Consider the following 18863-nt stretch of genomic DNA (forward strand, 5'->3'; position numbering starts at 1 on the left):
TTGTTGTTAAGATTGGAGGCCATGTCTTTGTGAGGCTGAAGGAGAGTCAGGTTCATCTGGTGGGGGACTGTACGTCTTCTCTCCTGGGAATGGGCTGCCTGGATATCTGCTTCCCCCTGAGAAGTGTATTAGTGTCCCTGTCCTGGCATCACTCAGTGAGAGAGAGAGAGAGAGAGAGAGAGAGAGAGAGAGAGAGAGAGAGAGAGAGAGATCCTCAGCTCACTCGGCATGAAAAATGTCTGTCCCTGATCGCATGGTGTTTCTCAGAACCTCTGATGTCCGTAGCCATCTCTTCCCAAGGCCATGGTTTGTTAAAGGACGAGGGCTACTTCTGAGCTGTCTTCTCTACAGGCATGATCGGGGAAAACCAGTGTAGCACAGGTATTATAGTGGGTTAGCGTAGCAGTGCCACTGCCCACCAAATCAAATGAAGTTCTAACACAAACAACAGTAGCAGAACAAAATAGAGCACAGCTTCTTGACTCTGCGTACTCCATAATGCACACGCCTAGCAAGACAAACATCCTCTTGTTGTGCAATGCATTATTTATACATTCTCCACTATTTATAAATGACAGCTGAGTATTTCACCTGTTACCTGTTGTATTCAGCATGACAGCTGAGTATTTCACCTGTTACCTGTTGTATTCAGCGTGACAGCTGAGTATTTCACCTGTTACCTGTTGTATTCAGCGTGACAGCTGAGTATTTCACCTGTTACCTGTTGTATTCAGCGTGACAGCTGAGTATTTCACCTGTTACCTGTTGTATTCAGCGTGACAGCTGAGTATTTCACCTGTTACCTGTTGTATTCAGCGTGACAGCTGAGTATTTCACCTGTTACCTGTTGTATTCAGCGTGACAGCTGAGTATTTCACCTGTTACCTGTTGTATTCAGCGTGACAGCTGAGTATTTCACCTCTTACCTGTTGTATTCAGCGTGACAGCTGAGTATTTCACCTCTTACCTGTTGTATTCAGCGTGACAGCTGAGTATTTCACCTGTTACCTGTTGTATTCAGCGTGACAGCTGAGTATTTCACCTGTTACCTGTTGGATTCAGCGTGACAGCTGAGTATTTCACCTGTTACCTGTTGTATTCAGCGTGACAGCTGAGTATTTCACCTCTTACCTGTTGTATTCAGCGTGACAGCTGAGTATTTCACCTGTTACCTGTTGTATTCAGCGTGACAGCTGAGTATTTCACCTCTTACCTGTTGTATTCAGCGTGACAGCTGAGTATTTCACCTCTTACCTGTTGTATTCAGCGTGACAGCTGAGTATTTCACCTGTTACCTGTTGTATTCAGCGTGACAGCTGAGTATTTCACCTGTTACCTGTTGTATTCAGCGTGACAGCTGAGTATTTCACCTGTTACCTGTTGTATTCAGCGTGACAGCTGAGTATTTCACCTGTTACCTGTTGTATTTATTACCATTCAGCGTGACAGCTGAGTATTTCACCTGTTACCTGTTGTATTCAGCGTGACAGCTGAGTATTTCACCTGTTACCTGTTGTATTCAGCGTGACAGCTGAGTATTTCACCTGTTACCTGTTGTATTCAGCGTGACAGCTGAGTATTTCACCTGTTACCTGTTGTATTCAGCGTGACAGCTGAGTATTTCACCTGTTACCTGTTGTATTCAGCGTGACAGCTGAGTATTTCACCTCTTACCTGTTGTATTCAGCGTGACAGCTGAGTATTTCACCTGTTACCTGTTGTATTCAGCGTGACAGCTGAGTATTTCACCTGTTACCTGTTGTATTCAGCGTGACAGCTGAGTATTTCACCTGTTACCTGTTGTATTCAGCGTGACAGCTGAGTATTTCACCTGTTACCTGTTGTATTCAGCGTGACAGCTGAGTATTTCACCTGTTACCTGTTGTATTCAGCGTGACAGCTGAGTATTTCACCTCTTACCTGTTGTATTCAGCGTGACAGCTGAGTATTTCACCTGTTACCTGTTGTATTCAGCGTGACAGCTGAGTATTTCACCTGTTACCTGTTGTATGACAGCTGAGTATTTCACCTGTTACCTGTTGTATTCAGCGTGACAGCTGAGTATTTCACCTCTTACCTGTTGTATTCAGCGTGACAGCTGAGTATTTCACCTGTTACCTGTTGTATTCAGCGTGACAGCTGAGTATTTCACCTGTTACCTGTTGTATTCAGCGTGACAGCTGAGTATTTCACCTGTTACCTGTTGTATTCAGCGCATGTGACAGATACAATTTGATTTGATTGACATAATCACCTAAAGCGTCTCTGAATAATGGATGCTTCAATCAGCTTCTTTTAAAAGTGCTCCTGCTTATGTGAAAGCTGTATCCTTGACTGAACTCTGACCCTGTCACCTTGAAGCAGGAAGTCATTATAGATGTCTCACTGCCAGAAGAACGGTGTCATGGTTTTTGAGAGGGAAAGGAGGGCGGCTGGATGAAGAGGGATGAACGGAGAATACTTTCCCAGAATCATATCAAATAAACCTTTTTAAGAAATTCATGATGACTTGGAGCCCTGAGGAAATATTTGCATTGATCACGGCTTTATTTTCATATATGCCCCCGGTTTTCACACACTGCTGTCCACGGTCTCGCTGGCTTAGCGTCTAATTCCGGCTCGCCTGTTAGCGCGCCCAAACACTGGCTCCCATCGCTAATGAAACTCCCAGGGCTTGCCTTCCCCTCACACGCTGGATTAGGACTCTGAATCAACAAAAGGCAAAAACAAATGAAAGTTTTTCTTTCTGCCTGCTGTGCTCTGAACACTAATGTAAGCTGCAGTTCCATCCCTTCCGCTAGCCTGTTAGCATAAACAGCAACAGCTCAGCCTAGCCACAGTGGAGGAGTGAGACTTAGCATAGCAGCAATACAGTGGAGTGTATTTACGTTAGCCACTGTGGTAGAGTCTCCCTCCACCTCACCTTTTTCATCTTTGAGTCCCATGCAGTAGATGCTAAGAAACTCATTTAGCACACTATGCGTGGTTAATCCCTCATATTGCAGTCTCGATGGTAGTATGAGGTTTGCCAGGAAGACCAGGCTCCCACAGGATGTCCTACTACTCAGAGTAACCTTAGCTTCTTGGATGCAGACTAGTAGAATTTCAGTGGGAGTGCCAACAATCTTGTACAAGCACCAAGTGACACACCTCTTAAAATCTCCAATATCTCCCAGAGGACACAAACTACACAAGGAGGGGAAATTAACTTTGATAGACCAGCCTATTGTTTAAGGGTCTACGACATGAGAGTCTACGACATGAGAAATGTCAAACTAAGTAAATGGAATTTAACAGGCCTGCTGTATTTAGTTTCAAACTTTTCTGAAGACGTTGAGATGACAACCAGGCCACTCATTTCACTTGAGTGCTTCTTCTAAATGGGACAGAAATCTCCCCTGAAAGGAGGAGTAGAAACAATTCTGAAATTCAATCACAGTAAGAAATCGGTTTGACAATGGGAGGATTTATTTAAGGTCGTATTAGTTAATTATATGTGGGTCTATTCAGTCAAATTTGTGAATAAAAAAATTGCCTCCCTCTGTCAATTTCCACTTTATTTCAACAAGCGTATGATAAACTAACAAAAGATTTGCAGAGGCAATTAGAAGTGGCTGAGGAGATAGCTTTTACCAGACAAATTAGCCCTTAATTAGAGACCCAGCCTTGTAGGGCAGGCAGCACAGACGTTATAGAAGCACCACATGTTATATTCAGAAAATGCATCAGCATCCCCTTGGGGAAGTTAAATAGATGATGAACCTCAATACCAAGTGCTTTGAATGAATGTAATTTTATATTGTTTGTAGGCCAAACAGAAGTTTCACACTGTGTCTATGTCCGTTTACTGGCCCAACGCTCTTAACCGCTAGGCTACTTGCCACCTACCTGACCCTCATGTAACTCTCTCTCTCTCTTCTCTCTCCTCTCTCTCTCTCTCTCTCTCTCTCTCTCTCTCTCTCTCTCTCTCTCTCTCTCTCTCTCTCTCTCTCTCTCTCTCTCTCTCTCTCTCTCTCTCTCTCAGTGGCTATCATGCTGAAGGATGACTACTTTGTTCGTGGTGCGGGCCTGCCCGGTCGTTTTAAGGCGGAGAAGGTGGAGTTCCACTGGGGCCAGAGCAACGGATCTGAGGGCTCTGAACACAGCATCAACGGCAAGAGGTTCCCAGTGGAGGTGAGAGCGAGAGGAAAGGAGTGTGAATGGGAATATCTGGAGGAGAGAATTCTAGAAAACCCAGTGTATGAATGAGGAGCAGTGGGGGTGGGAGTCTGCCACCTGTCAGAATGGCGAAGAGTAGAGGGTGGTCCCATATCGATCTAAAAATGTGAAGGCCAGGGCCCTGGGGTCTGATCAGTGGATGGCCAGTGATGGCCGATCTCACTCCTAAAGCCTGATTTATCAGTATGGGCGTCTGGTCTGGCGCAGCACACTGCAGCTAAGAGACAGCTTTAGGATCCAGTAAAAATCTCAAGTGATATCTAAACCCAGCTACCCAGCTGTTGTTCCCTTGAATGGCAAAATATAATTATTATGTTTTGAATAACGAAAACCCCAGCAGCCTCTTTACTGTCTTTGGAGAACAGATTAATATAGATCATTTGACATTTGGTGAGTTTGGCTGGTGTCAGCAGTTTTAAGAAGGTTATTATAGTAAACTAGTGTTAGGGACAGAAACTAGCATATGCGTGGGAGGCTATGAGCCATCTATGTGTTGTATGTTTTTTTTGGGGGGGGGGGGGTTGTCACTTGTTGACACCGTGGGGCGTTAATGCACAAGGTGATGGGTCAGGTCATAGGTTAGGTTAGGCTTAAAGGTAGACTCCGCAAGATGACGTAGATGCATGAAGGAAACAGTAGTAGTAGGTCAATTTATGAAACAACCAGGATCATTGAAGAGTGAGGCTGAACTTCTCCGCTGTTTTGGTCCCATAGCCACCATATTGTAGCAGTGTGAAGCACAGATACTCTGTGTGACTATGTGAGAGCAAAGTCTTGCATCATGCTCATCTCAATGGCCACGTAAGGGTGGATCACTTTTGTCAAGTCAGTGGGCCAGTGTGTTGAATAATGGGGTTAAACAATGTCATATTTGCACCTACATGTCAACAGCATGAACTTTACAAAAATTATGTGATCAAAGGTCATGAAGTTTTTATTGCAGCCAAACCTCAATTTTCTGCAGTTGCTCTTCACCAACTTAAAACAGGTTTGTTAGTTATTTATTTTCAATTGACTAAATAGTTTTTTCATGTTTCGTTTTAATTTACTATAATAACCTTAATTTTAAGTATTTCAATTTTATGTTTTTTTCATTGGGTGCTTTGTCCCTCCAATAACGTTAATGTGCTGCTTACAAGGTGCTGCATCTCATGTTTCACACATTCACTTTTGCGCATTGCGAAACTGATCAATAAAAGGCCAAACTCCCTCTTCTGTTATATTGATGATTTCTTGAATGATTCATTGTATGATTTGCGGTCCACTCTGTTGATCTCTGTCCTGATGTCTGCAGAATAGAATGTTCTTTCTAGCCAATATGCCAGCATGAAAGATGAACTGGATTTGATTAGTTTGGGCTGGTTACTCGTGCGACATGGTCATGGCCGTAACTATATAATATGAATGATATATGATTGACATCGGTAATTGTTTCTAATTTGACAAATAAATACATAATACAAATATATTTTTTGCACACAAAGAAAATCTATTATGGGTGAACATCTGAATATGCTCCCAGCGTTGATCAAAGTTCAGAATGCTTATATTCTTGATCTGACTGAGTTCTAATAGTGCCTGCCTCTTTGCGAACGAGTGGAATCATGAACAGTGGTTTGCTCGTTATGTTTGCCTGCGTCCCCCTGATTTACCTCCTGGATTTTCCTTTTTAGTAGCACGTTCACCACTCTCTCAAACAGCTAACTCCGCCCTCTCGTGGCACAGGCCAAGGGCCTGATATGTAAAAAAGAATAAAATTTTAAAAAACTGCCCCAGCTCGCAGTCGGCTTCACTAGAGAACTACAGTAGAGATGCTGCTGACAATGTGCGAGATGCCAGACAAAAGGCCATTTTAAAACTCTCCCGCAGCAGTATTGCAGTAATGTTGAAGGGCTCTGGGTAGTATTACTTAGCCAACTAGAAGGATGAAGAGGCTAACGTTAAACGGAGCCTAAAAAGTGTTTACTAAGTTCTCATAATAACTTTGCTTTACAGAGAGTAGGCTACTGAGGCAGACAGTGATGTGGCGCTCAGTGGTGAGACTGAGGCAGGCTGCAGTGTATGCAGGAGGAAGCAGAGGAGACAGAGAGAGAGAGGAAGCAAGCAGAGAGAGAAGTTAGTTTAGTGGTTCCCAAACTTGGGGTCAGGGCCCCATGTGGGGTCCCCTGAAAAAAACCGTACTAATCTAATCAAACAAGTTAGGAACATAAAAATATATATTTTTCAATATGAACATCTCCATATGGCCTCTTCCCTATAGGCAAACAATACAGTTCTAAAAATGTCATACATTAATGTTTACATCGGTGGTTGTTCGCCATATCCATTCCCCACTGTTTTTTCAACTACAAAACTGATATTAATACAGAACCATAAGTAATATTCTAATAATTCATGTGAATGTCATAATATGATCATCTGTGTGCTCCATTCATGTCTGTTTCCCAAAACATTCTGGGGAGACCTTCCGGACCTCACTAAAACTCAAACCCTGGTTACTGCCCTGGACTTGGTTGTCTGAGAGTGTTACTGTGGTGAATGCTAATGAGTGATGACAACTCCCCCTACTCATGTCCTTATCTGTACAGAGAGAGCGAGAGAGAGCGAGAGAGGGAGGGAGAATAAGAGAAAGGTAGGGGAAGGATATAGAGCTGAGGGCACAGTAGAAAGAGAGAGAGAGAGTAAGGCAGGAGGAATGCACTGTGGAGATAGTTCACAATTAACATTCTGTCAAGGAGGGCGATTGTGTCTAAGAGGTAATTAAATATGCCAGTGGCAGGGCTGTGTGTGTGTGTGTGTGTGTGTGTGTGTGTGTGTGTGTGTGTGTGTGTGTGTGTGTGTGTGTGTGTGTGTGTGTGTGTGTGTGTGTGTGTGTGTGTGTGTGTGTGTGTGTGTGTGTGTGTGTGTGTGTGTGCGCGCACCCCATTGCCGTCATGCCTTGCTGTGCTATTGATTATGGCTTCCAATCATCTAATGTCACATGACCTCTTTAATGTCACAGGTGCTGTGCTGACCTGTATTATAGGAGAGATGAGAGCAGCTCTCCCTCTCAGCTCTTCTTCTGGTAGGAAAACAGCAGTGTTAATATAAAGTGGTAATCCACAGGTACAAAGTGGCTTTGTTACTAAATCTGGATGCAATACACTGAGGCACGGTGGGTCTCTCCTAATCTTATTTAGATGTACTGTGGCAGGGAAATTGCCAATGACAAGGTTTAATTTGGAAAATACCTTAAACCCTGGGTGGTTTTGCAGAGCCATTAGTTGAAAATCTGGGTCTAGTTAAATTGGTTAGCGCTGAATCTCTGCTTCTCCCTCTTGAGCTGACCTGAATTCAGTGGCTGTGGTTTCCTCCACTGTTGTTGTCCAGTCTGAGATCATGTATAGCGTTTGATGGACAAAGGCTCAAGCTTTGGGATTTTTCTTTTATTTAAAAAGAATCTGTATCAGTGTTCCCCTATATACTTAGCCCATTTAAAATGATCTGTTTTGATCTTCATTATGTAAAACCCAATATTTTATTTGATGCCACTGCCCATTTAGAACATTAGCGAAATGCTAACCGACTAGTGATTCCTCAACACATTACCAGAGATGTCTGTCTGGTGATAAGAGTATGAAGAGAGGAGAACCCTCAGACTAGGGCAGACAGGGCTCTCAATTGCAAGGAGATAGACACTCCCCCAGCAACAGAGAAAAACAACCCCATTGACACAAAGCCTGACATATTATTAAAATAAGTACTTGTAGCTGATTATACGCATTAGTGGTGATCATGCCTTCTTCCACTTCCCTTCCTTATCCCCCCCTATTTTCCCCTAATTAAATCTAACCACTCTCACTGTGTGTGTGTCTGTGTGTGTGTGTGTGTGTGTGTGTGTGTGTGTGTGTGTGTGTGTGTGTGTGTGTGTGTGTGTGTGTGTGTGTGTGTGTGTGTGTGTGTGTGTGTGTGTGTGTGTGTGTGTACGTGGGGCTGAAGCTGAAGCACTTGCTGGTCAAAGTTTTTCTTAGTGGTCCTTGAAGTAGCACTCTATCCAATGGAATGAGAGATCATCTGGAATGTAAGAGGCATGTAAGCTCTGACTTCGTAAGGGAGGACATTTCTGTGATGTCATTTCTGTTGGGTAGTATGACCGGTGTCAAAGTAAAAAGACAGGAAAATGAATAAGTTAATAGAATGAAAGAAGGATGATTTTAAACATGCTAGTCATATATAACACACTCTAAAAGCCTTTATCAACAGTAGTGGTAGTATGCTTAGTGCTAACAGAGAGACAGACTAAAGCATGTACTGTAGCTGTGGCCAGATGTCCTTGGTGACTGTCACTAACAGACCCTGGTTGGTCTGAGCCCTCTCCTATGAATACTCATGAGGACACTGCTGTCAACACAGAGGAGATTTTCTGCAAAATGCCACTTTCATTTCTTAAAGTCCTCTTGAATGATTTATGTTTACAAGCCTTGCCATTTAGTAATTGTTCTCTAATAAGCTTGTGATTAAGTGGGGGACTGCTGCGTTCCTACCTGCTGTTTTAACTGTAAAACACTGCTTAATATGCAAAGCACAGCCAGGCAGGCATGAAGCACAGCTCTCCATCTGTATCCATCACCCACAGTGTGTTACCCTGCTCATACTGTACAACAATCACATCCCCACCCTCAGTCTCTGAATGGATTCCGGAAAGATTTGGCTTCAATGATTTATAAATGAATTATGCATGGAGTATGGACTGAATTTATTTGATTGTAGGAAGCTTAACTTCATCGGGGTCATCTTCAGGATAAATTGAATGCTATAGGAATGAGTTGGTGTATCATGGAAAGGATGACACATCATCACAACAGAACTCAAACTCAGTTTAGCATAATGTCAGAATGACCTCAAAGCAGGTTATTGCAATATCATTCCTTGCAGGGACATCTCTCTGAAACTCTCTGTTTACGGTGTCAGAGAGGAAGTCTTCCCACTTTGTAATATCACACATCTGCTCCCGTGTTCTAAGGTGGTGAGAGGAGAGTGTTCCAGCTTTATTTCTCCATGCCCTCTTGACACCCTGGAGTGATTTCACTGCTCTCTCAGTCTTTCCATTCTGTCCAGTGTAAAGGCGTCCACATGCTTCCCAGCCGAAACAGTTCGGAACAGTTTGAGCATATATTATGACGCCATTTTGTTATGTTTTTGTTTGTTCAGTTGTTTGGCCACACAAAAAAATGTTTTGAGGCAAGCCGAAGTTGTTAGCCGAAAGTCTACGCCCCTTCGACGGTGATTGGTCAACGGTAGGGATTCTTCAGTAGTCTTTGTTGTCATTCAACAAGTGACCATTTTTTTATTTAGAAATACTCTACCAAACATCTCATTTAGATTTAAAATTGCGCGACTATGATCTCTTCGGCAAAAACATCAAAATCATTGACAGATTTCTTGAGTTATCTTAGATAAATTTGTACTATTTTGAGGAAGTGTTTACTGGCTTAGGCGTCTCAAAATGGACAAACTGTACTTTTGTCCCTTTTTTCTCGTTTTTGAAGTGAATGTCTTTTAAGGGAGTATGCGAGCACACTCGTTCAGTTCGCCTAGCTGACTTCGGCTAGCCGCCAGCCGAACTGAAGCCTTCTGATGCCTTAACCTGGCCTCTTCCTCCTCCTTCCACCATCATTGCCCCCTACTCCTCCCTCTCCTCCATGCTCCTGCCCCTCTCCCCCCCTGTGGGCCTCAGAACAAGATGGGGGGCAAGGTAGATGATGTGCACACTTTCACAGACGCTGAAGGTACTGCATCACAAATAATAGATGTCAGTGATGAATGGAATTTTATTTCCGTCAACCTTTTTGCAGTGGATGAAACAGAAAATGCATTCCTGACCTAAATTACCTTGTGCATAGATATTAATTGTGTATTTTTTCAAGTCTACCGTATGTATGGTAGTACTGTGTACAGTACATTTGTGTCTTGGTGTGTTGATATTTGCAAAAACACAATTGATGGGCAAAGTACCTGCCCTCCATGACACCTACAGCACCCGATTTCACAGGAAGGCCAAAAAGATCATCAAAGACAACAACCACCTGAGCCACTGCCTGTTCACACTGCTATCATCCAGAAGGCGAGGTCGGTACAGGTGCATCAAAGCTGGGACCGAGAGATTGAGAAACAGCTTCTATCTCAAGGCCATCAGACTGCTAAACAGCAATCATTAACTCAGAGAGGCTGCTGCCTACATTGAGACCCAATCACTGGACACTTTAATAAATTGATCACTAGTCAATTTAAACAATGCCACTTTAATAATGTTTACATATCTTACATTACTTATATCACATGTATACATTGTATTTTATACCATCTATTGCACCTTGCCTATGCCGCTCGGCCATCGCTCATCCATATACTTATATGTACATATTCTCATTCACCCCTTTAGATTTGTGTGTATTAGGTAGTTGTTGGGGAATTGTTAGATTACTTGTTAGATTTGTGTGTATTAGGTAGTTGTTGGGAATTGTGAGATTACTTGTTAGATATTACTGCACTGTTGGAATTAGAAGCACAAGCATTTCACTTGCGTTAACATCTGCTAACCATGTGTGTGACCAAAAACATTTGATTTGATTCTCTTTCATTTCTATAGTTTTCAGCTCATGTTTTGTATGTAACTTTTACTTGAGAAGTTTCATATGTGTACCTGGTCCATTTCCCTGTCACCGTGGGCCTAGTGTATCAGCAAGGCTGTCAAATATTCAGTTGCTACAGGGTTATTTTCCTCCTGTGAGAAACTAGTCAAATTAAGATCCTACATCTGTGCATAATGACTGGTGCGTTGGTTCTATTTTCGGTGCGGTAGATACTTAGCACAGTTGGTATAACCTTGCCAGAATGCCCACGCTTTAGTTATGCTCGTTCTGTTGTTAAGGTTACTTCCAGGTCTTGACAACACAGACGCCTATGGTGCTGTGCATGGCTTTTTAATGACTTAGGGATAGGGGATACAGGGGATACAATCAAACAAATATTGATCAAAGTCTATGTCAGGCTAGCTAAAGTTTTAATCTGCTGTCTGTGTAGTGTACAGACAGAGGAACTGAGTGGCATGTCAATCAAAACATGTCAGGTAGAGGAAGGAAGTGTAACAAGATGTCAAGTAAAAAATAACAATATGTAAAGGGGGGTGCCGGTACAGAGTCAGTGTGCGGGGGCACCGGATAATTGAGGTAGTATGTACATGTAGGTAGAGTTAATTAAAGGGACTATGCATAGATGACAACAGAGTGGCAGTAGTGTGGAGAAGGGAGGGAGGGAGGGGGGGGGCAATGTGAATAGTCTAGGTAGCCATTTGACTAGATGTTCATCAGTCTTATGGCTTGGGGGTAGAAGCTGTTTAGAAGCCTCTCGGACCTAGACTTGGCGCTCCGGTACCGCTTGCCATGTGGTAGCAGAGAGAACAGTCTATGACTAGGGTGGCTGGAGTCTTTGCCAATTTTTAGGGCCTTTCTCTGACCCCGTCTGGTATAGAGGTCCTGGATGGCAGGAAGCTTAGCCCTAGGGATGTACTGGGCCGTTTGCACTACCCTCTGTAGTGCCTTGCGGTCGGCGGCCGAGCAGTTGCCATACCAGGCAGTGATGCTCTATCGATGGTGCAGCTGTAGAACCTTTTTTTGGATCTGAGGACCCATGCCAAATCTTTTCAGTCTCCTGAGGGGGAATAGGTTTTGTCTTGCCCGCTTCACGACTGACATGGTGTGCTTAGACCATGTTAGTTTGTTGGTGATGTGGACACTTGAAGTTCTCAACCTGCTCCACTGCAGCCCCGTCAATGAGAATAGGGGTGTGCTCGGTCCTCTTTTTCCTGTAGTCCACAATCATCTCCTTTGTCTTGATCAAATTGAGGGAGAGGTTGTTGTCCTGGCACCACACGGCCAGGTCTCTGACCTCTTCCCTATAGGCTGTCTCGTTGTTGTCAGTGATCAGGCCTACCACTGTTGTGTCATCTACAAATTTAATGATGGTGTTTGAGTCGTGCCTGGCCGTGCAGTCATGAGTGAACAGGGAGTACAGGAAGGGGCTGAGCATGCACCCCTGAGGGGCCCCTGTGTTTTGGATCAGCGTGGCGGATGTGTTGTTACCTACCCTTACCACCTGGGGGGCGGCCCGTCAGGAAGTCCAAGATCCAGTTGCAGAGGGAGGTGTTTTGTCTCAGGGTCCTTAGCTTATTGATGCGTTTTGAGGGCACTGTGGTGTTGAACGCTGAGCTGTAGTCAATGAAAAGCATTCTCACATAGGTGTTCCTTTTGTCCAGGTGTGAAAGGGCAGTGTGGAGACTGCATCATCTGTGGATCTGTTGGGGTGGTATGCAAATTGGAGTGGGTCTAGGGTTTCTGAGATGATGGTGTGGATGTGAGCCATGACCAGCCTTTCAAAGCACTTCATGGCTACAGACGTGAGTGCTATAGGTCGGTAATCATTTAGGCAGGTTACCTTAGTGTTCTTGGGCACAGGCACTATGGTGGTCTGCTTAAAACATGTTGGTATTACAGACTCGGACAGGGAGTCCTGTATTGACGCTTTGCCTCTTTGATGGTTCGTCGGAGGGCATAGCGGGATTTCTTATAAGATTCCGGATTAGAGTCCCGCTCCTTGAAAGTGGCAGCTCTAGCCTTTAGCTCAGTGTGGATGCTGCCTGTAATCCATGGTTTCTGGTTGGGGTAGGTACGTACGGTCATTGTGGGGATGACGTAATTTGGCTCAAAGAGCGTCCACGGAGGAAATAAAGAACAAATTGATTTATTATTGAGAGGGTGAAGGATGGAAAAGAAGAGTCAGCTTAGAGATACAGTTTTAGTGGACTCAGAGGAGGTTTTACAGCAAAGTCATAATATTATAATTTTCAACAGTTGGTCTATTTTGTGTTTGATTCAGAAAGGAGAAATATTGTGGAGTGGTATTCTTATGTATTGTCATGTTGGGCCTCTCACACTTTCTCTCTTTGTGTCCCTCTTCTTCTCTATTTCTCTTCTCTTTGTCTCTCTCCCTCACACACTATTTCTATATCTCTCTCTCTCTCCCTCCCTCTGTCGTTCCCTTTCTTGGCAGCTACATTCCATTAAACCTTCAAAGATAACTGATGACTGCCATGCCAAACTCCTTTTTTAAATGTATTTCTCTATTTTATTTATGATTGGCCTCCCTCTGGATCGGGAGGCGTGCAATTTCTAACATAATGTTATATTTCCTGGCCTGTCCTCAATGACACCGAAAAACACAGCCATTCTTTAAAAGCCCAATGCTACCTAGAGGGCAAAAAGATGTTGTCCCAGTTCTGGGCTAGCTTGATACCATTTTTAATAATCTCGTTGCCGATACAGGCTGCCTTTTGTTTTCTCAAAAGCAATATTTTCCAGATTTTATGAAAAAGCAATACTCCCGAAATTGAAAAAGGAGGGACTGACATTCTAACATTTCTCATGTAATGTATTTTGGGGTTTTAAGATTTCAAAGGGCTCAACACACCACACATGTTTAATATCCCAGCTATTGCACTTTCATCCTGTATTGTATACCTGGCTTTTAAAGTCATTGTAGTGAGGGAGACTTGAGGTAGCGTTGGTGCCACAGGTGCCTATGCTACAATGATCTTTTTGATGGACATCCATTTGTGAGAAATAAGCAGAGCCTGGTGGAGTGCACCAATGGAGTGCTCAGCCAGGTACTAAACTCCATGGAGAGCTCTGGTTGTGTGAATCACAGCATCAAAACAACACCTTGATGTCCTCTCTCCCAACTAGGACACAGAGTGGAGCACATCCTGTATGTCTGTCATTGGTTCCTTCCCAGCACAAAGGCTTGTGATTCAGCCTCAGATCTTCCATGGTCCCAGAGGGTGATATCACAGAGCCCTTCCCAGTCTTGTTGCACCTCCCCTCTGATGGAACTCTATTCCTCTCAGTATCCACTTCAAAGTGGAAGAACACCGAGGCGACTGTGTTTTTGTTGTCAGACCGAACATTACAAGACTTAGGACGGACACGTGCATGATATATGTGATACATGTGAGCAGATATGCCTCCAAACACATCATATGGAACACAATCTCTTTCGTATACTTTATTACATGGCTTTGAAACCAGTGGTTTATGTATTAGCTCTCTGTCAGCGATCAAGCTCATTAGATATTTGATTAGACTTTTTATCTTGTAGCACTCCGAGTCACTGTTTTCACTCTTTGAAGGAGCGTGTTTGTTTTTGTCAAGCTCAAGTAGGCCACAATCTCTTTCTTAATGAGCCAGATTGTCCACATTAATATTTCAGTCCTATTTGCAGAGACAATACACACACACACACATACACTCCCCTAACAGTGGTGTAATTTGCAGACCATGGGAGACTCCCCAGTCTCTATCAGCCTCATTATCTATCTAAACAACTTAAAACTAGGGGACAATTCACAAACACTCTCTTCCCCTCACTCTTCCACTCTCTCTTCCCCTCTCTCTTCCCCTCTCTCTTCCACTCTCTCTTCCACTCTCTCTTCCCCTCACTCTCCCCCTCTCTCTTCCACTCTCTCTTCCCCTCTCTCTTCCCCTCTCTCTCCCCTCTCTCTTCCCCTCTCTCTTCCACTCTCTCTATCCCCTCTCTCTCCCCTCTCTCTTCCACTCCCTCTTCCCCTCTCTCTTCCCCTCTCTTCCACTCCCACTTCCCCTCTCTCTCACCTCTCTCTTCCCCTCCCTCTTCCCCCTCTCTCCCCCTCTTCCACTCTCTCTTCCCCTCTCTCCCCTCTCTCTTCCACTCCCTCTTCCCCTCTCTTCCACTCCCACTACCCCCCTCTCTCCCCTCTCTCTTCCCCTCCCTCTTTCCCTCTCTTCCACTCTCTCTCCCCTCTCTCTTCCCTCTCTCTTCTACTCTCTCTTCCACTCTCTCTTCCACTCTCTTCCCTCTCTCTTTCCCTCCCTCTTCCACTCCCTCTTCCCTTCTCTTTCCCTCCCTCTTCCACTCCCTCTTCTACTCCCTCTTCCTTCTCTTCCCCTCTCTCTTTTCCACCCTCTTACACTACCTCTTCCACTCTCTCTTCCACTCTCTCTTCCCCTCCCTCTTCCACTCTCTCTTCCCCTCCCTCTTCCACTCTCTTTCCCTCCCTCTTCCACTCCCTCTTCCACTCTCTCTTCCACTCTCTCTTCCACTCTCTTCCGCTCTCTCTTTCCATCTGTCTCCCCCATTCTTTTGCTCCCTCTTCCCAGCACTCTTGCTCTGTCTCCTTCCCCTGTTTTACGGGGCCCTGGGCTGACATAGCGTTGTCAGAGAAGTAAATGTGATCTTGAATCTCAGCATGCTGGTTGCTGAGTCATCTCAGTGTAGTGCAGGATAGGGAGGAGCTGCCATATACAGAACATACAGTACACACAGGTGCACAACCATGATTAATATTCCTTCTACAGCTTTGCAGATAAATCACACTCAGGCCTCACTGCGTTTTTGTCTTTTCAGCATTTAAGCCATGCTCTTGAGTAAACATTCCACCCGTGTATATGGCAGACATGCTTGGTGTAGTTGATATGGCCATGTTCCCCTCTCTTCTTCCTCATTTCCTCTCTTCTCTCTTCAGTCTTTAGGACAGTGGTATGCAAACTTATTAAGCGGTAACCCCATTTTCTCCCCAATAATTTCTGGTGACCCCACCCCAAATCTAATGACACAACCTTAAAACTGGTAAATTTAGATTTTTACATCAATAAATAACCTTCAATTCATAGCATTTTCATCTCTTATCTAAATGAAAGGAAACCAATTCTGTCAGGATTTGGCCAGGGTTGTTCCGGTTTTTGGTCACTAGATGCCCCCATTGTGCCTTTTGACCTTTTGTTTTCCCTTGATCCCCATTATTATTTGCACCTGTGCCTCGTTTCCCCTGATTGTATTTAAACCCTTTGTTTTCCTCAGTCCTTTGCTCTGTGTTTGTATGTTAGCACCCAGCCCTAGTATTCTGTTAACGCTTGTTGATCCCGGTGGACGCTCTTGTAGAATTCTGTTTTTTGTTCTTGTTTATTTATTTTTGAGTATCTTTTGAGGCTTTTTGTGCTATACCTACCACCTTGTGGATTTACCTTTTTGTCTTGGAGGATTACCTTTGTTCTTGTGGAATTCCTTTTGAGGTTGTGGAGGTACAGGTGTTCCTGAAGGACTTCACTTTTTTACTTCATTAAATACACCGTCTCAAGTACTGCTGTGTCTGCCTCATCTTCTGGGTTCTGCGGACTATTCGTGGCTCAGTTGGTTAAGTGACTGTTTCTCACTCCGGAGACCCGGGTTCGTAACCGGGTCCTGACAGAAACACAGAGCCACAAATGAACCCAGAGGCAGCCAGTTCCCAGGACCTTGTTGCCATGCCACCAGGAGACTGTCCAACGCCACGAAGCCGCCCTGGTTCAGCAAGAGGCCTTAATGGCTAGACATTCTCATCTTCTGTCGGAGATGCTGACTTCCATAAAGCAGATATCTGATCGACTTACCTCGGCAACAGTTCCCGTCCCAGTACCTCAGATTCACGTACCCATTGCAGTTAACCCTCTGGCTGAACCTCGTCTTCCACCTCCCCAACAGTTCTCAGGTGATCCAAGTGCTTGTAAAGGGTTTCTCACCCAATGTTCTCTCTCCTTCGAGCTGCAACCCTCGTCGTTCCCCACCGACCGGTCTAAGATCGCATATATCATCACCCCGCTGTCGGAAAAAGCCCTGGCCTGGGCTACTGCTGTGTGGGATGCCCATAGTTCCTGCTGTGCCAGCTACTCTGCCTTTGCTGAGGAATTCAAACGAGTGATTCAAGGCCCAAGCAGTGGTCCTGACTCAGCCAAACAGCTCCTGACTCTCCACCAAGGTCGGCGCAGCGTGACGGACTATGCCATCCAGTTCCGCACGGTGGCAGCAGCGAGTGGTTGGAACAACGAGGCGCTCACTGTGTGCTTTCTGAAAGGCCTTTCCGACACTATCCAAGATGAACTGGCCACTCGGGAACCACCGGACAATCTCGAGTCCCTGATCAAGTTGGCCTCACGCATTGACCAGCGTCTGAGAGAGAGAGAACTCAACCGTAGACCTCTAGCCCCTATCAGTCCCAGCTCCGAGTCCCCACCTTTATCCTCGCTGGCTCCATCGGAACCCATGCAGATTGGACGCATCTCCCAGGCTGAGAGAGACCGCCGGATGAGGAGCGACGCTGTCTATATTGCGGCAAACCGGGCCATTTCCGTTCCACGTGTCCCGGGCTCCAGGGAAACGCTCTGTCCCGTACAGACCGGGGGAACTGTAACGGGAAACATAACCTCCTCCCATCCGTCCAACTCCCGTCTGCTCATTCCAGTCACCCTTTCCTGGGACAACCACAAGCTTCACCTTCAAGCCTTGGTAGACTCTGGAGCCGCAGGTAACTTCATGGATGGTGTCTGGGCGAAGGAGAATGGCGTTCCCTTTGAACCTCTAAGTGACCCCATGAGGGTTACTACATTGGATGGAAGCCCTTTGGGATCTGGACTTGTCACTCATGTCACTACCTCCTTGCGACTTTCAGTTTCACAACACAAGGAATTGATGAACTTTCATTTGATCTCCTGTTCCGAGTTCCCTCTCGTCCTTGGATACCCCTGGCTTCACAGCCATAACCCTCACATCGACTGGTCTGTGGGCACAAACAAGCAGTGGGGTCCTACGTGCCAAGCTACATGTATTTTCCCGAATTCCCCGAGTTCTACTCCCGAGTCTTTAGAATCCATCGACCTGACCCGAGTTCCCGAGTGTTACCATGACCTCAAACTGGTATTTAGCAAACAGAGGGCCACCATGCTACCACCCCATAGACCTTATGATTGCCCCATCGAACTGTTTCCGGGCACTTGCCCCCCCAGGGGTCGGATCTTTTCCCTATCTCCACCCGAACGAGCTGCTATGGATACCTACATCAAGGACGCTCTGGAAGCAGGCCTCATGCGTCCCTCCACCTCCCCGGCGGGAGCAGGGTTTTTCTTTGTGGCCAAGAAAGACGGTGGATTACGTCCTTGCATCGACTACCGGGGACTCAATGCCATAACCGTCCGTAACCGTTACCCGCTACCCCTTATGGCCACAGCCTTCGAGCTGCTCCAGGAAGCAGTTGTTTTCACTAAGCTTGACCTGCGGAACGCATACCATCTTGTGCGGATCAGACCTGGTGACGAGTGGAAGACCGCGTTCAACACGCCTACTGGTCACTATGAATACTTGGTGATGCCCTTCGGCCTGACCAACGCCCCAGCGGTGTTCCAAGCGCTCATAAACGATGTGCTTAGGGATATGCTTAACATATTTGTGTTTGTTTACTTGGATGACATCCTCATCTTTTCGAGCTCTCTTCAAGAACACACAAAGCATGTCAGACAAGTACTCAAACGCCTCCTAGACAGCCATCTGTACGTTAAGCCGGAAAAATGTGAATTCCATTCATCCCGAGTACATTTCCTGGGATTTGTAGTGGAACCCGGTCGAGTCCAAATGGACCCCAGGAAGGTAGGGGCGGTAGCGGATTGGTCCACCCCCAAATCCGTTAAGGAAGTTCAGCGTTTCCTGGGCTTCACAAACTTTTACCGCAAGTTCATCAAGAACTTCAGCTTGGTGGCAGCCCTCTCTCA

The 18863-nt window shown here is 45.3% G+C and overlaps 1 protein-coding gene across 1 annotated transcript in view; it reads left to right on the top strand.

Moving 5' to 3' along the window:
* The window catches only part of LOC115142341 (receptor-type tyrosine-protein phosphatase gamma-like), a 334594-nt gene that overhangs the window by 217363 nt on the left and 98368 nt on the right, over positions 1-18863 (top strand). The window contains exon 4 of the mRNA XM_065001902.1: positions 4025-4173. Coding sequence (XP_064857974.1) covers positions 4025-4173 — 149 coding nt within the window. The remainder of the gene's footprint in view (positions 1-4024; positions 4174-18863) is intronic.

Source organism: Oncorhynchus nerka, linkage group LG15 (genome assembly GCF_034236695.1).
Source record: "Oncorhynchus nerka isolate Pitt River linkage group LG15, Oner_Uvic_2.0, whole genome shotgun sequence".
NCBI classification, from domain to species: domain Eukaryota; kingdom Metazoa; phylum Chordata; class Actinopteri; order Salmoniformes; family Salmonidae; genus Oncorhynchus; species Oncorhynchus nerka.